Source organism: Takifugu rubripes, chromosome 22, assembly GCF_901000725.2.
Source record: "Takifugu rubripes chromosome 22, fTakRub1.2, whole genome shotgun sequence".
Lineage (NCBI taxonomy): Eukaryota > Metazoa > Chordata > Actinopteri > Tetraodontiformes > Tetraodontidae > Takifugu > Takifugu rubripes.
In genome coordinates this window covers 11,814,479-11,830,912 of record NC_042306.1, presented here as the reverse complement: position 1 = coordinate 11,830,912, position 16,434 = coordinate 11,814,479, and the positions used below count along the sequence as shown (strand labels likewise).

Here is a 16,434-nt window from a genome sequence, read left to right as displayed (position 1 = left end):
TCGAATACAAATATTATTGATAAAAACTGACGGGAAGTTAAGGGATTTCTGAAACAAATTGTTAAGGGAAAAAATAGGTAAAAAATAAAATTAATATCCGCTATGCTACCTACATTTCCTAAATACTTTTTAAAAAAAATAGCATTTATATTAAAACAGCGAGTGTCAAAACAGCAATCCTGAGCACAGAGAATCAAAATCATATAAATGTTTTTCAAAATGTGATAACTTAATGAAATGTGTTCAGAAAACATGGGACAACATAGATGGTGAATAGATTAGATTAGATGAATAGATTAAGTTCTAGGAGGCTAAAAAAAAAAAGACTCAAAGTTTATTTTAGCAGGGAATCCTATTTATAATGCAAACTGAAGTTTGATTTGGACCTGCACGGCGACCTAATGCCTTTATTTGGCAGCTCTATAGACCACTTTAATTTGTGTATGTGTACCGTTTGACATCATCTCTTCTGGGAAGAACAGATTTATCTTGATGATAGCAGGCCCACGCTCTACTATGTTGCTATGTAGAGAGCCATCACCACAGGCTGATGCAGGACAGCTATCCTGGGAAACCCATTAAGCAACACTTTGTTAAAAACACAGTCATAAAACCCTTGCAGGTTGCACACAAAAGAGCCATCCTTTACCCTTTAATGTTTATGAAAATGTGGTTAAACATGACATAATACTGGCCTAGATTCCCACACACATGGGCCAAATGGCCGGAGCGACATCCGCCATTAAAAGCCCACGGTGATTACCAATGATCATGCACACCATTTCCAGAGGAATCACCTTTCGGGGGCGTAGGTGTGTGACATCACCATAGGACCTAAATAAAAGGGTTGGCTGGGGCACGTGTTGTGTAGAAATGAACAACATGAGACCCCTTCTACTGCTCACTACGCTGCTGTGTGTGTTGTGTGCGGCGCTGGCTGAGACTCAGCACAACGCAGACATGGTGAAGCTGTGCGGCCGCTCGTTTCTGCGGGCGGTGGTGTATGCCTGCGGAGGCTCCCGGTGGAAAAGAGTGACAGCGGACGAGGAGACTTTGCAAAGCAGTGAGTACAGAGGTTCCTTCCAGGTGCAGCATTATGGGGCCTAAAGGTCTCTGCACTCGTGCTAACGTAGATTAAAACCTCCTGGCAGGTAACAGACATCCAAGGCTGAGGACAACAGCTGTGCCAGCAATGGACCGCCGATGGCGAGACCAAAGACAGGCGCTGATGTCGGTGTGCTGCGATCTAGGCTGTCAAATGAGCGACCTCTTCATGCTCTGCTAGAACTTCAAATTTGTTCATTTGGAACAATTGTGGAGTTAGTGTGATTCATTGATTATGAGGAAAAAAATAAATAAAAAAATACTGCAAACTTGCAAACCTTTCTTTTCTTTCCAACTGAATGTATGTAGCTAAAATACAGTGTGGAAATTAAGGGCACCTGGTGGGTTCACTCATAATAAACAGCGTAAACATTGGCCACCCCAAACAGGGAGCTGTTCTTGATGACGTAAGAAGCAGAAGTGTCACTGGACGCGTCCCACAGGCAGCGGCTGCTGACCTGCATGCTCTGTCCACTCAGCTGGCCGATGTGCACCAGGACAACAATCTTGTATCTGGGAATCAGCAGGTCCTTTATGCCGGCTCTGATCACCTGTCGGGGGGACGGTCAGCTTCCATGGGGTTCAAACGCTGCTGCCCCGTAACGTTTGTGAGACTCGCTTACCTCGCACAGCGTTTTTGTCATTTTTTGTGACCACTCTACTTCATACTTCTCCTCCTGGAGGTAACTGGTGAGGACGTCCTTCAGTATGTCCGTGGCAGCGGCAACAGGGAAACGCTTGTGCGGTCCTGCGTCGCAAAACACAGAGAAAACCAGCGGAAAGAGACGCTGGTATCAAATGTGTCCCGCTTAAACCGTAGATGTTGATGTAGTGACCAAAGGTGAAGGTCATCTCATGGCAGGTCATGGCTCAGAGGAAAAGGACTGGTTCAAATGGGCTGGAGTGCCCCAGAGCAAGGCACCCAATCCCAAAAGCCCTCGCTGGGCCACCCACTGCTCCTGCACCTGGTGTGTGTGTGTTCACTACTGGTGTGTAAAGGATGGGTTGTATAGAGGTCAAATTCACTAGCACTAAGTGGTGTGTGTGCAAATACTTGTAATTCTGTCTCACCCAACTGGTAGGTGTTCTCCATGGTTACAGCCAGGCGAGGGTGCTCGTCATGATGCCCCATTTCATCTAAGTACGAGACGGTACTGATGGAGCTGAAAGGCAGGGCAAAACATGCAAAACTCCCCTTCACACACAGAAAACACAGTTTTTGCAGGTTGTATCTACTCACTCCTTGGTCCTTCCAGCTGTTTCTTTGCCTCGGAGACTGTGACTCGCCTCTGAAGGCGCCTTGCCTGTCTTTTTCTCCCGTCCATGGACCTTCTCTTTCTGTGGGTCTGACATGGCCTCCTGCGCTTGCCTTATTTCAAAGAATTACACACTGGATATAAGGACTTGAGGTGTACCAATGTTAAAATTGTCGAAATTAACGCGTGAGCGTGATTAATCTGATAAAAGATTTTAACCCTTTGACAGCGGTAATGTGTACACACATACCAATCACGTTACTGCCATAGTTTCGGTTTATTGCAATGCTAACAGAGGTACGCTAACTGGAACAGTTAAATATATTTATAACTTTAATTTGTTACTTTTATTTAAACGGCAAAGCCAATCAAACTGCAATAATACATGACTAAATCAGCACATTTATTACCGATCTCAGGACTTCTTGGACTGCAGAGAAATGGGTAAACTTCCGGTTTGCTGTTGTCATGGCAACGATCGACCGCAGCACCCGGTGGGCGTGTCTCCCCGCGCGCGAGGGCTTCTGCTGCTATTTCTCTGGTTTATTTGAGATCTTTAAATAAATAAAACGAGAGGGAAGTCTTGATTTTCTCCTTTATTACCAAATAAAACAGGTATTACATTATATTCGTCTGTTCATATATTTACTTTGGAAATCTTTGGATGGGAAAGTTGCATGAGATGTTTGCATATATCGTGTGTAGTGGAGTTTAAATAACAGCAAAACGGTTCAGAAGAAAACAAATCTACAGAGGATTTATTTTAAACTCAACATAAGGCAAAAGAAAATATTACATTTGATTTTTGCTAATTTATTTTTCCCTGTTATTTAAAAACCAAATGGAAAAATTACACACAAGCTCAAAACAGCGAGTCAACTAAAAAACATCCTATAATTTGATCAACACCAGCTCAAATATGGGTTGGCGTGAAGCAACGAGCTGTCCTATCAGTTAAACGCAGCGTGTGGTTTGAGTGCAAGTCAAACACTGGAGAATGTCAAATATTGAATGCATGAATCACGCAGGTGGAATTTATTGTCAACAGGTTTCTGGAGGTGCAACAACAGCAAAACAGAGTGAAGGTTCAGGTGAAGGCAAAATCCTCCGCTCATACTACAGTTATACAGGAACACATGACCTTACTGAAATGGATAAACCGGTACTGCACTGGCAAAACATGGTGATGGATAAATGCAGATGTCACGCAGCACCATTTGGAACTATTCATCACAGTAACTTTTTTTTTTTGCACAAGAAACCCACGTGAAAAGTAACAGCTGAGGTGCGTTTGGTGACCTTATCAACAACTTAGTTCTGGGTGCTGACACCGATAAAAACAACAGACGCCTAAGTACACATCCAGAGAAATGTCTGAAACGGGGCTTTTATGTACACTTTTTACACTCACATTTTTAAATATTGCTTTAAAAATGATAAAACATCTATTGGAGGAGGTGGAAAAGGGAGGAAATGAAACAGGACGCCGGGATTTCTTTCCTCGGAAGGGATTTGTTCAAAGCAGCATTAAAGGCAACTCTCTCCATCCCAGGACCCTTTTCGGCTCCGTTTCCTGCTGTCCATCATATGGCACTCACCCCTGGCTTCCTCTTAAGGTCCTTTCCCACATATTTTCATTAAAATTCCACATAAGCGGAGGAGGAAGCAGCTCCCGTCGGTCACGCATCAGAAACGTGACAGAAACGCAGTCACCGTTGAGTTTTCCCCCTTTTTTAAAAACACGCGCCGTCGCTGTTCTGCTTATCATCAGCTCTAGGATGAGGCAAACGCAACCCCATTGATTTAACCTGATGATGCAAAACCAGCCCCGTGGGGCGTTTTCAGCTGCGAGCTGATCCAATTTAAAGACGCAAGGCTGACAGAAGGAGGTGTCACATTTCAAATGCTGCCTAAACAGGACGCACGACGTCTCTAGCGACGGTAAAATGAAATAAATCATATTTAAGGTGGCAGTGTAAATCAGATACCCTATGGAATAGCAGAGAAACAACACACACTTTTGTACGCACCGCTCTTGTCCACCTTGTTTTAAATATTATTTCATCTATTCACATCCTCTTTTACAGTGCATTTACATTAAACTTAAATAAATAAGTAAGGCTGGATCACCGTATGAATCCGTATTTTTGTTTACAGGAACAAAGCATCTGGATTCGCTTATATTTTAAGACCATAAATGTTCCGAGTGCACAAAACTAATGATTTTTATTTACTTGCATAAACTCGCCAGCAGCCGACCTGCTGAACGCGATGCTGAACGCCACGTGGATCCGCCATCTTCACAGTCGTAAGAAGCCAGCGGGTCTTTTCGTCCCGATCCCGGCCGGCTTTGCTAATTGTCCGCCAGATATTTCCCTGCGAAGCCAAAGCGAACGGTGAGAGCGCGCGAACGCTGGCGGACGTGGACGCAAACACTGAGGCTCAGACTGACCTGCGGCGAATCTCTTCTTGATCAGCGATAACCGATAGCCGGTCCCGACCAGCTGGATGTCGCAGCCCGAAAGCGTGCTGCCCTCGCTTGTGAACTGAACCGAGAGCTGCGACGGTCTGCAGGGACCTTCTGTCATCTGGAACCGGCCCAGAAGGGCGCCGACTCCTGTGGGACACGGACGCAGGTGAGTGTGTCTGCGTTGGATTATCAGACTCAATAAAACACCAGAAGGAGCCTCACCTCCGTTTTCAGACCTATGAGAGAGGCTGGAGATCCTCCACTGTATCGTCTGCTGCTCTGGGTTCCTTTGACAGGCGTAATTCTGCGTTAGAGAATTCGTGCACACCCGGGTTTCAATATCGGCGCCGCGGCTCTTACCAGGTGGCGGGCGGGACCATGGCCTGGACTTTGGCTTCGCCTCCATCGACAGGAACCAGGAAGAGGATGTCATGTAGTGGAACGGGAGCTGCCATGGCCTCGGTGTTGTATTTGTAATCTACTCGAAGATCCGTGCTGGCAGCGTCGCCTCGCCAGCTCACCGCCAGGTTCAAAGGCGTGGACTGAATGCCCGCCGCCGACACCTGACACGTACGGAAGGAGACGCCGGTGAGAGGCAGCGTCAACACAAGAGGAAGAGGGATCTGATCTTCCAGACCTGGTATTTGATCATGTCCACGTTGTAGTAAGTCGCCTGCGGCTTCTGCTCGGCAACCTTTTTCAAATGGCTCATCAGGTTCGGCATGTTCACCCAGAATTCCTTGGTGTCCAAGCTCTCCGTCGTGGGTTCACTGGGAATATTCAATCGGTAATATCGACACAGATTGACAAAGGTGCACGCAAAGGTCCAAGCCTGGACATGCTGGAAGTGCGCTCACCAGCACAGCAGCTGTGGGTTGGGGAGGACCTGCTCGAGTCGGCTGTAGTTGCTGATGCTAAACGCGAGGACGGGTTGAGTCGGGTGGCTGGAAAAATGTCTGGTTATCCCTGCTGGGAAGGACAACACCATCTCTCCCGTGATTTTCACAACACACCTGGGACACCAGGAGGGACAGAAAGCAAAGAAAAGTCACACAAGAGCAGGAATATTGTGGTTGTTAAGCTTCATTGAACAAGGAAATGTAAGCTTACTTGCTGGGATCTGCGCCTTTGAAATAGGCATTGATGGTTTCGGTGAAAGCAGCTGCCACTGGCAAAGTGTCCTGTGGTCCCATGGTGATGGGACTGGGTCCTCTGGAGCATCCTGCTGGAGAGGGACAAACATTAAACACAATCCACAACTGTTCTCGTCCTCTGTATCCTAATCTTCAGCTATGAATTCTGCACAGGGGACAGGGGAGCGTTCGACAGAAGGACATTGGGTCCATATACTAGTGGAACAAGTGGTCAACTCACCTTCAAAAGCTAAATAAAACCTGCCATGGTCAAACCACACGAGAGGCTGCGACGCCTCTAAATGTGCAGACACACGATGTGCAGAAGAGAACCGTGAAGGACACGAAGATGAGTGACAGACACAGTAAGACATGAGGATGAAGAAGAAAAACATGAGGAGCAGGGTCGATTACCTGTTGTGGATGTGTGGAGGTCCTTTCCTAAGGTCGGAGTGGACGCTGCACTCTGTATGGTGATGGAGGAGATGGACGAAGTGCTCTCTGCCCGAGCCAGAGGGGCAAAAGGTGGAGGGCTGCCCGAAATCGGGGGACTGAAGGAGCGGGACTGGAACCCAGACAACACAACGCCCGTTCTAATTACAGTTATAAAAACTACAACATTGAGAATGATGATAGAGGATGACAGTCAGCATTCTAAACCTGATAATAAGCATTTTTACCAGATCTGTGAGGGGTTTCCCGGGAGGCAGTTTTGGTCTAGAGGATGGCCGAGGGGGAGGAGGTGGAGGGACGGGACTGCCCCGAGACTGAGGTGTGGTAGCCCGGGCTGGAGATGAGGGGTCTGCAGTAAAGGCCAACACGGTTCTGGTTAGAACTGTTTTCAGGGGGAAAACGGTAGTACGCACTTTTGCCACTAGATGTCAGTATATATCCATAGTAATTTTTCCACAAATATCTGAAATAAATAATTTTAGGTTGCAACATTTTGTTGGCAATAAGGAAAGGCTGCATAAATATTTAATTACTCACTACTGCCAGAGGGGGGGCCCGGTGAAGACATGATGGATCTGTAGGTGGTTGGAGGAAGAGGAGGCGGCGTTCCTCTGAAGCTTGGCGTCAGCTCTCTAGGCGATCCCACAAAGTCGGGGATATCGTCTCGGAGAAACGTCCCCTCTGGAGTCCTCTTCCCACCCAAAACAAGGGGAGATGTGACTCCTACCCGAGGAGACCTCCGCTCTGCTGGCAGAGGGGGCACGGGGCTGACGGGAGCAGGGGACGAAGAGTACTGGACAAACTGCAGCACCTCCTCATCGATCGTGTCGTCCTCGAGGCACAGAGGGGGCGAGATGGAGGGGGAGAAGTCAGGAGGCAGAGGGGGGGGCCGGTTCATCTGGAGGAGGGTGTTCGAGCACGATGGGGGTGGGCGAGTCTGCAGGCGAGAACGGAGAAGGGGGGGAGCTGGGAGAAAACGACGGAGGTGAAGGCGGCGGCTCAGTGGGCGGTGGCCCCGGCGAGAGGCAGGGGGAGGAGGGCGTGGAGGAGGGCGTGTCTGGGGCAGGAGAGTCTGGCGGAGGAGGAGGAGCAGGCTCGTCTGGTGGTGGGGGCCTGTCCTCCGCAAAAGTAACCCATCTGGGCGAGGCCGTGTCCTCTCTGGTGTGTGGGCTGTCCATGGGGCCGAACACGTCGTCCAGGTCAGGGGCAGGCGAGCCCCGGTACGAGGCGGGGGACAGCACGTTCAGGTAGATGGGGGCGGAGCTGCGAGCCGCCCTCCCATTGGGCAGATCAGCTGCAACGACAAAGCGACCGTCAAACTGACATCGAGGGGACGGAAGCGCGGGACGGGCGCGCCTGATTTACCCGCAGATTCCGAGGTGTAGCTGTAGTGGCTCCTGGACGGGATGTTCTTGGGAGGAAGAGGAGGAGGAGCTGCAACATGGACGGCGGAGACAAGCGCAGCTGAAACACTGAAACAGCAGAAGCTCAACGCTGAAGCGCGGCGGCTCACCTCCTGTCGGGAAACTGCGGCTCAGCTGCGACTCGGAGCGGAGCCTCGCATCTCCCCAAACGTCCGTGCGAACGACTGCGATCGACAGAGAAACAACAAAGGTCACATCTGTCAGCCCCACTCGGCGCCACGCCCCCCAGGCGTCCTGCCTGAAGGCTACGGACCGTCATATCTGGCGTATCTGGTCTCAGACGGCAGGCGGAAGAAGGAGGGAACGTTCTGCGACGCGTCGCTGAGAAACACGGATTCCCGGTTGAACCGTTCCTGCTGCCGCGTCCCCGCGCTGACATCCGGAGCGGCGACAAACCCCGGAGCGTCAGGGAGAGGGCTCGCCGTCGGGGTGGAGCGTCTGGGCCGAGCGATCTCCTCGCCTACGAGGAAAAAAATGAAAACCACCTGTGATTCTTGATCTGACCCTTAAGAGGAGTTTGAGTACGACGGGAAGTGAAACACTTACACGAAAGGTTCCTTTTCATCTGCCCCTGGAAGATAGAATTCAAACCAAATGCGTCCAGGACACAGATGTCGAGTTGGGAAAATTACGCAGGACAAATAAAAAAAAGTCACTTTAAGATGATTAACCAGGAAGAGGAACTAAAGATTCTCAAAGGTCCAGTGTTGAAGATTTGTAACTAAAATCTTATTTATCTACACGCCGAGGCTTCGTCGACGCTCTGGGGAGATTGCTTATATGAAATCACTTAAAAGCTTTTAAATTCCAGTCCTAACTTCAAAATACGTCAACAAATGTCTTTGAAAAAATGCTTGTCAATGCGTCCGGAAAGAAATCAACGTTGTCTGACAACCACAGAGTCTCTTAAAACAGACGGGAAGAGGTTACGAGCGTCCCAAATCTTAGACACTGGACCATGAAATGAAATAGTCTCACACACACACACACACACACACACACACACACACACACACACACACACACACACACACACACACTTTAACACCAGATTTATCTGCATCAGAATGTGTTGCCACCCTAAAAGACAAGTTAAGCAGCAGAGGGAGGAATCGTGGCCTGCTGGGCGTGTTGGAGGAAACTCACCGGGCTGCGTCTCTGAGACCAGCAAAAAGGGAGAGAGAACAGACCTGGGTCAGAGAGCGAGTGACAGATCAGTCAAACGGGCAACTAAAGAAGGCAAACACCTCTTTACTCGCACCGCGTAGCCTTAGCAACGCAACGCCAGACGGGACGGTAGCGACACCGTCCAAAACGTTTGCACCGTTTGGCGTTAGCGCGTTGCTAAAGGGGTCCGAGTAAAGGTGCCGCTAAAAATGTCAACAGGAAGTGGGGAGGAGACGCTGCCCCCCGACAACCGTTAGCATTCTCCCGCCGCCGCGGCATGATGATCGAGAGGCTTACCGGACTCCTCCTCTACGGGGTGACGGGGGCGAAGGTGGGGGAGAGAAGAGAAGACGGAGACGTGAGACAGAAACGTGCAAAGGTGCCGGCGGGGACGCTGACGGGCGGCGCTCACCAGGGACGGCGAGAGCGCCAGGCCTCCCACCGAGGCCTTCAGCTCGTCCATGGAGGGGGGGACGCACTTGGCGCTGTCCGAGACCAGCGGCTTGATTCTGATTTTGAACTTTTTCCTGCTGTCCTCGTCGTCCTCGGAGTCGCTGGAGGAGAAGAACTCCTTCCCCCTGGAAGCTGGTGGGCGCGCGTCAAGGACACTGTCGTCCACTTTGACTTCGCCGCTGAACTTTTTCCACCCGAAAACTGAAAAGGATATTATGGGCTTCGTCCGCAGGCTGCAGGCTGAAGCCCTCTTCATCCACGTCCGGAGAAGCCTGGCAAGAGGGAGGGGGGTGTTAAATGTCTCTCAGTCTGGACGAGCAGCGTCCAGGACTAAAGCTAAGTCGTCCACACTCACATATCTGTCCCAGTCGATCTCTCCATAGAAACCGTTCGGCGCCCCATTGGCCTTTTTCTACAATAAAACAACGTCCGCGTCAACGCTAAAACCGCCGCGTTCCATAAAATGTGCTAACGGTTTGGAAGGAAGTGGCGGCGCGGCGCTACGGCGTTTCCTCTCACCCACTTCCTGTTCGGCTTACTTACGCTTCCTCTCTTCCCGCTCCCGCTTCCTTCTCTGGCAGGTGAGCTCCTGTGAGGGATGAAAACAGGTGAGGGTCACTTCCCCGAGTCAGCACCTTTAAGGTTACAGTCACTCACGCGGGGTCGGCGTCCTTGTCCTTCTTTCGTAAACCCAGGACTTTCCTCGTTCGATTTTTCAGTCCTGTAGCGGAAGAGGGGACACACAGTTTGGTGTCAGACATCTTATTTTAAACCTAAACAGTCCTTTCTGCTGTTAAGAGCAGCTTTTCATCTTGAAAACAACGAAAGATTTTATTGTTGTTTTTAAGCCATTTAACCAACTTGGCGGCTCCTGAGAGATCAGCTCATAATATTCCTGTTGTGGTGGTTCGTTTTAATTCTAACTTTTTCACGTGTAGAATCCGTCTGCAAGCTTGTTCCAACTGCCCTCGAGTTCAGACTGGGCATTTTGTTGAATAAAATTGTTACAAAAGTCTAAAATAAATCCCAAAATGATGGAAATTATAGACGGCCTCCTTGGAAGACAGATGTCAGACACCTCTGATGATCTTTTTGCAGTTATCACAATCATCCAAGGCCAACAGGTTTGATCAACAACAAAATGGATTTAGCTAGCAAACATGCATTTTCCGAGATGTGCATAAACTAATAATATAATAAAAACAGACTAATAAAACCAAATACACAAATAAATGGTGTTTGTCATCAATAATTACTGCAAAATGCCCTTGTTTATTGATTTTCCAGCACTAATGACAGATTTAACACCATAAAGTTGAGTTAACAATTGCTAGCCTAGCGAGCCGAGGCTAACTCCAGCGGTTACATCTGGGCAACATCTGGGCGACATCTGTGTAGCTGGGGACGCTGCTAGGATCGTCGGAGGCGAACTGCGGCTTTCTGCTAATAATAACCCCACATTAGCCACGTTTAAAGGGCATAAAGGCCCAGCGTGGGGCCGCGTAAATCAGCTCCGCCGACGCGGTTCGTGCGGGGCTCCGGCTGCTCATTCTGGGCAGCGAAACGGCCACAAATGAGGCGAAGCCGCCGGACAGTGCACGCAGGTTCTCCTGGCGCGCCTCGACACCTGACACGCGTGTGTGTCACACACTCCGAATGTCACGGCCGCAATGGCGACCGTGTTTACCGGAGAGGTTCCCATCATCGGACAGCATTAGGAGTCACTGGATTAAATACCCCCCCGGGGGGGACGCGAGAGGGCAGGACGAGGACACGGAGGGGTGGAAGCATGGGTGCGTGCGGGGATGGTTTACCTTGCATCATGGCTGCAGATTTTCATCCTACGTCGTCCTCTGGTGTGCAGGTGGACGGGAACGGACAGATCCAGCCAGTTAGAGGATGCCGGGGCAGGGCATAGCTATTTCTGCGCGGCTCCCCAGCGAAGCATGCTCCCGATTCCCGCCACCCCCCGAGGGCCCGACTCCCAGACACCCGCACGGGGAGGTGGGTCGTGGCGGCGACAGCGGTAGAGGACGCGGGGAGACTGGCGCAGCCGAGGATCACGCAGCAGATCTGGGGGAGGGGGGGGGAAGCTCGGGCAGGGGGAGGGTGGTCCGTTAGGCCCCGGACGCCCGAGCGGCTGAGACGCACGCCATCAAGGCGGGGGATGCTGAGGAAGAAAGGCAGAGAGGCACCGGGAGGCAGAGATGAGTGGAGAGGAGGAGGAGGAGGAAGAGTGGGAGGACTGGTGATGTCACGTCACGTGACTGCCATCCCCTGACGCTGCCGTCACCTCTGGAGCGGGTGAGACTCAAACAGCGATATTAGAAATAAATGCAAATATTCAAAGTCTCGGAACGTTTAACCTGACAACGAGAGGCTCCTTTAACCTATGGATCATCTGAGGATCCAACTTTACCCACATCGGGGGTCCTTAAAGTGAAATCAACCACACAGAAAGGGAAAAAAATCTATAAAGGAGGGAAAATGTCCTGAGATGGAGGAAGAAATGAGGATTAAAAGTGGAATTTTGGAGGTTTGAAAGCTGCAGCATTATAACAACAACAACAGAAAACAGGAAGATTTCATGAAAACACTCTTTCCTTTAAATATAACAACGAGGAAGCTGGACAAATATTCCGAGGAATGTCTGTTGTGCCTAACTGCGGGGGGGGGGTTTCCATTCTCTCAAATCCTCCCAACAGTGTGTCCATGACGGCAGAGCATCCACTGTCAGCTGTAATCAGGACACACTGGCTGGGGGAGGAGCGCCGCTCTTGAGCCTGAAAGCAAGACACTACCTGAGGACAAGCTCTTCCTAATGCCATTACGCAAGAGGAGTTTACACTTGGAGGAAAGGCCGCGGCGTTCCGGGGGCGCCGGCACCTTCCGGCTGCATCCGGGCAGGATGGGCTCAGAGGGACGGCCGCCTCCCCCCTGAAACATGCAGAAACATGCACTGTTTTATGCTTCTTGTTTGGACGTCCTGGAGTGTCCAACTGTTAATGGGCTTACCTGGCTGCTCACGTGTGCCTCCCTGAGCCAGGCAGAGGTCAGAGGTCACGGCAACTGGGGATTAGCAGAGGAGGGCAGAGCAGACGGAGGGAAGGGTGTGGAGCTTTAAAGCGAGGGATGACTTGGTGGGGGCCAGATATGTGGCAAACCTGAACCTCCTGAACATGTCTGAGGGGGGAAATTGCAGACCAATAAAGTTCAAGGGATTTATGAGATTTATATACTGTATATACTGCTCACATGAACTCTGCCGTGATAATAAAACTTGTGCATTACAGCTTTTATCACCCTTTTCTCCCTCTTGGAATCCTGGAATAACTCCACTCAGCGTGGGCCGACACTGCCGCCTAGCGGGGGGGTTCTGCCAGCTCTGGAGGGTGGTTGGGCTCGGCTGAGCGACCGTAGGAAGGGATATCTGCCAATAATCCTTGGTTAAAAGGGCAGATGGGGACAGCTGAATGAGTCGCCCTTCCTGTGCAGGGTTGTCGGGCTCACATATCAGCTTGTGTTTGTCCTTTTACGGCAACAAAGGCCACTTCTGTCCCTCCCGGGGAATCGTCAGGGGCCTGACGGAGCGACAGCAGGGCTGTAGGCCGCAGTGCCCCGACGTGACCTCGCTGCCTGTCCACACTTTATCCTCGGATGATCAGCTGGGTTTGGCTTTTCCTCGCTGGGAACAGCTACAGGCGGCAAAGCCTCCTAAAGTCACCCATTAAGAGACTTGATAAAACCCTCTTGGACGCTCATTTAACATATTTTGTAGCCCATAGGTGTAAGGGTATATATTTGCAGCTAATTATCCATTTGGATTCATTATAATACTCTAATTTACTATAGGCTACTGCAGTATTTGACAGTACTTAAGAACTCAAAAGCAAAAGAAAATAAAGCAACGACTTGACGCAAATGCACAATAAGTGAGTATAAGCTTATTAGTCTTCCCTTTACTGACCAGCAGTCTCTCTGGTGTGTTGCTTCCAGCACTGCTTATTCGTGGAACAGAAAACAAAGAGACATTTAGCTGTGAGGAGCTGCGCAGCCATGAAGAAGGTCTGGAGTCAGAGACCCGTGGATGTCAGCTGAGTGAGCCGGAGGCACAAAGACCCACTGAAGCTCTGTGAAACCTTTATTTTCCCCCTTTATGCTGAACTTAAAAAACAAACAAACAAACAAACAAAAAAAAACGGGCGGCCGTAAATTGCATTTAAATAACAATAAATGCCCTAATTTCTACATCTAATAACATGAACGGGGTATGTGCAGTTCCAGTAGGTAACCACTAGATGGCAGCAACACACAACGATTCACGTCACGACCGTATTAATGACGTACACAAAGCGTTCGGATTTATTTATTTGTTTTCATTGTTATTATTTTATTTCTGGACTGGATACTGTGTGGTTTTAACAGCTGAAGTCGTGACGGAGACGGGGTTTCTCTGAACCTGGAGGTGCGACTTCGTGACCGGCTCCAGGCGGCAGCGGAGGCCGGCTCACGCTCACACCCAGGCCGGTTGTGCGGATCAGGAGGTGGCGGTGTGACACAGAGGCGAATTAACCAATTGTCTCTGGGCAGAAAAGACTGAACGCCGGCAAAATTGCTGAGGAGGGGGGAAAGGAGCAAAAGGATGATGTAATCTTTTAAAGGGACATTCACGATTAGAGGCGCTGACAATGGACGACGGGCACTGAAGAGAAAACAAGGCTCAGAATTGACTTAAATCTCCCGATTTTGCCATGTAATTAGGATTTTGTCCAACCGTGAATGCAGCAATGAGGAAAATTCAACCACCGGAGCAGAGATCTGAACGTGTGTGGGGGTTCAATCCAACAACTCTGCAGCGGGAGCCATTAATAACGACATTAATCAAAATAAAAACGTCACACTTTTGGCTTTTACAGCTAATGAAGGATAATTGGAAAACTTTTACAGCCGGCGTGATGAAGCCTTTCCGGGGAATCCCATCAATTTTGCAGAATGGAGGAAAGCTGCGCGACCTTATCTGCCACGGATTTACAAGAATATTTTAATCGCTGCAACATCCTGCGCCGGGGCCACGCTGGGGCCCTTCACAGCGAGCGGGGAACGTATTTCATGAGGTCACCCTCCTTACATAAATGTGCAAATTCTCGCCGTCTTTATGTGCATGATCATATAAAAGGAGGGAATTATTTTTGTGCCGCGAAAGGGCCCCGGCCTGGATTCTGCCTCGTTTGCATATAACTGTGACTCCAACGCCGCAGGCTAAACAGAAACACCGTGCATTATGACTGGTGGTTAACCAGCTCTCTCCCAAATTACAGTGACTCCGGGTTCCCATTTTACTGATTTAGTGGTTGTGTGGTTCCCCATCTCATGTTACCGACTGTTACAGTGAAATGTCCTCGCGCAGGCCCCTCGTAGCGTTGAAACGCGCTCGGATCGGGGCGAAGGCACTATTTCCTTGTGAGTTTTAAAATAAAGCTGGGCTCAAGCTTCGCTAACGCGGCCCCCGTCCTTCTTGGCTGAGATTTCACCACATCCTCTGACAAAAGCTCGAGAGAGAGCGCTTTACCACCCTGACCGAGAGGCCGCAGCACAAGGTTTTGGAGGGAGCTGGAAGGTTTCCTGAGTGTGTCCGGCCCCTGGCTTTGGCTGCGGGTGGCGGCTGTGAGGAGGTGTCCAGATAACATCCTGCTTATAGCGTTGACCCTGTGGGTGCTGTCCCCCCACTAAAACCCCAGGCAGATATGGGACAAGCTCTACCCTGCGTTCCGCTCCTGTACACCAGCCATCTTAGAGACATCTGGCCCTTTTTAATACTGACCTTTGACCTCTTACGCTAAAGATAAGTTAACCTCTAGCGCCACGCCGCCAAGCTAATGGGGTATCGAGTAACATGTGTTATGCTAATGCACATGTGCAGGTTCTGGCTGGAGAGAGCAGTTTAGGACCAGCGAGGGCTGGTTCCCTCTTTTCCTCCCTCCTTCCTGCCGGGGCTAGCGAAGGGATTTTCCTTCCCACCATCTCCGTCTGGAACACTATTTCCGGATTATGTCGCCCATTTAAGTTTGCCAAGCGTTCAGGAATGAGAGGCCACGGAAAACTGAAATGTGGCTGAGGTGGGCGGAGGCACGGACAGGGAGAGGGAGAGAGGTGTCGCACGTCCACGCCTGCGTCAGTCTGACAATGCCCCCCCAACCAAAAAAGGAAGACAGCCCAAACAACTGCTTTTTATACCTAATTAGCAAGAGCAGGAATCTGCGCGGCTAACAGAACGCTGAGCGTGAGCGGTGTAATCAGGCCGAGAAGGGTCAGACAGGCAACATAAACAGTCTCTCCGACTGCGATGCCGAGGATCCCAACGGCACAATTGTGTGTTTGACTCTCCTCCCGCCCGCCGCTCTGTTTGTTTATCCGATTGTCTCTCCGTCTCCCACGTCCCATCACGCAGCTGGATCTGCTGGTGACCTGTTTACCTCCTGACATTTCCAGTGTTGATAGAAGCTAACCCGCCCTGGCAGCCGTAATTGCGAAAGAAAGGTGGACCTAGGAGCTTAAGCGGCCTCTGACCTTTAAGCAGCCAGCTCTATCCTCGTTAGATGACCAAACAGGATTGAATGCGTCCACTTAAGCCCATCTCAGTCCTGACTCCAGGGGGCTTCCCGGGAAAGACGGGGGCCGGACCCTCCAGACCTATGTGAGCTGCCTAAAATTCAATTATGATATTTCAAGTAACCCACTTAAGGCTAACGGGGTAACGAGCTTAATCAATAAACTCAAGAATCGGCAGATGTTTTTTTTACGTCAACTCATTTAGCTAATGCGGCGAGCGCCAACACAAACGAGCCTTAAGTTCCCCTGTCCCACCCAAGATAGCAACGAGAATGCGCTTATGGAATCTAGGAGTTATCTGATCCTGAACGCGGCCAACAGACAGACGCGTACTGTCCAAAATACGCTAAAAACTCGCGTGAGGA

The 16,434-nt window shown here is 50.1% G+C and overlaps 3 protein-coding genes across 3 annotated transcripts; 1 reads left to right on the top strand and 2 right to left on the bottom strand.

The window, feature by feature from the left end:
• Positions 1 to 28: 28 nt before the first annotated feature.
• dynlt5 (dynein light chain Tctex-type family member 5) lies at positions 29 to 2,910 on the bottom strand. Its single transcript, XM_003975814.3, has 5 exons — positions 2,771 to 2,910; positions 2,345 to 2,473; positions 2,176 to 2,267; positions 1,728 to 1,852; positions 29 to 1,655 (listed from the first exon to the last, which is right to left on the bottom strand). The coding sequence occupies exons 2-5, from the start codon at positions 2,455 to 2,457 to the stop codon at positions 1,452 to 1,454; spliced, it is 534 nt and encodes a 177-aa protein (XP_003975863.2). The 5' UTR covers positions 2,458 to 2,473; positions 2,771 to 2,910; the 3' UTR covers positions 29 to 1,451.
• insl5b (relaxin family locus A type 2) lies at positions 874 to 1,285 on the top strand. The gene is made up of 2 exons (NM_001122867.1): positions 874 to 1,063; positions 1,152 to 1,285. Exons 1-2 carry the CDS (start codon positions 874 to 876, stop codon positions 1,283 to 1,285), a joined length of 324 nt encoding a protein of 107 aa, NP_001116339.1.
• A 4,230-nt stretch (positions 2,911 to 7,140) lies between the features above and the next one.
• On the bottom strand, positions 7,141 to 11,682 carry LOC101061304 (SH3-containing GRB2-like protein 3-interacting protein 1). Its single transcript, XM_029830842.1, has 13 exons — positions 11,275 to 11,682; positions 10,118 to 10,181; positions 10,004 to 10,049; positions 9,816 to 9,872; positions 9,675 to 9,732; positions 9,420 to 9,595; positions 9,305 to 9,316; positions 8,987 to 8,998; positions 8,387 to 8,411; positions 8,094 to 8,300; positions 7,930 to 8,004; positions 7,782 to 7,850; positions 7,141 to 7,710 (listed from the first exon to the last, which is right to left on the bottom strand). The coding sequence occupies exons 1-13, from the start codon at positions 11,282 to 11,284 to the stop codon at positions 7,286 to 7,288; spliced, it is 1,236 nt and encodes a 411-aa protein (XP_029686702.1). The 5' UTR covers positions 11,285 to 11,682; the 3' UTR covers positions 7,141 to 7,285.
• Between the last annotated feature and the right edge of the window lie 4,752 nt (positions 11,683 to 16,434).

Coding starts and splice junctions, on each gene's coding strand:
- insl5b (NM_001122867.1), top strand. CDS start 874: ATGAACAACATGAGACCCCTTCTACTGCTCACTACGCTGCTGTGTGTG. Junction 1,064..1,151: donor CGAGGAGACTTTGCAAAGCA/GTGAGTACAGAG, acceptor ACCTCCTGGCAG/GTAACAGACATCCAAGGCTG.
- dynlt5 (XM_003975814.3), bottom strand. CDS start 2,457: ATGTCAGACCCACAGAAAGAGAAGGTCCATGGACGGGAGAAAAAGACA. Junction 2,268..2,344: donor ACAGCTGGAAGGACCAAGGA/GTGAGTAGATAC, acceptor CCTGCCTTTCAG/CTCCATCAGTACCGTCTCGT. Junction 1,656..1,727: donor TGACAAAAACGCTGTGCGAG/GTAAGCGAGTCT, acceptor TCCCCCCGACAG/GTGATCAGAGCCGGCATAAA.
- LOC101061304 (XM_029830842.1), bottom strand. Junction 9,733..9,815: donor AGATCGACTGGGACAGATAT/GTGAGTGTGGAC, acceptor CCCTCTTGCCAG/GCTTCTCCGGACGTGGATGA. Junction 8,005..8,093: donor CAGATACGCCAGATATGACG/GTCCGTAGCCTT, acceptor TGTCGATCGCAG/TCGTTCGCACGGACGTTTGG.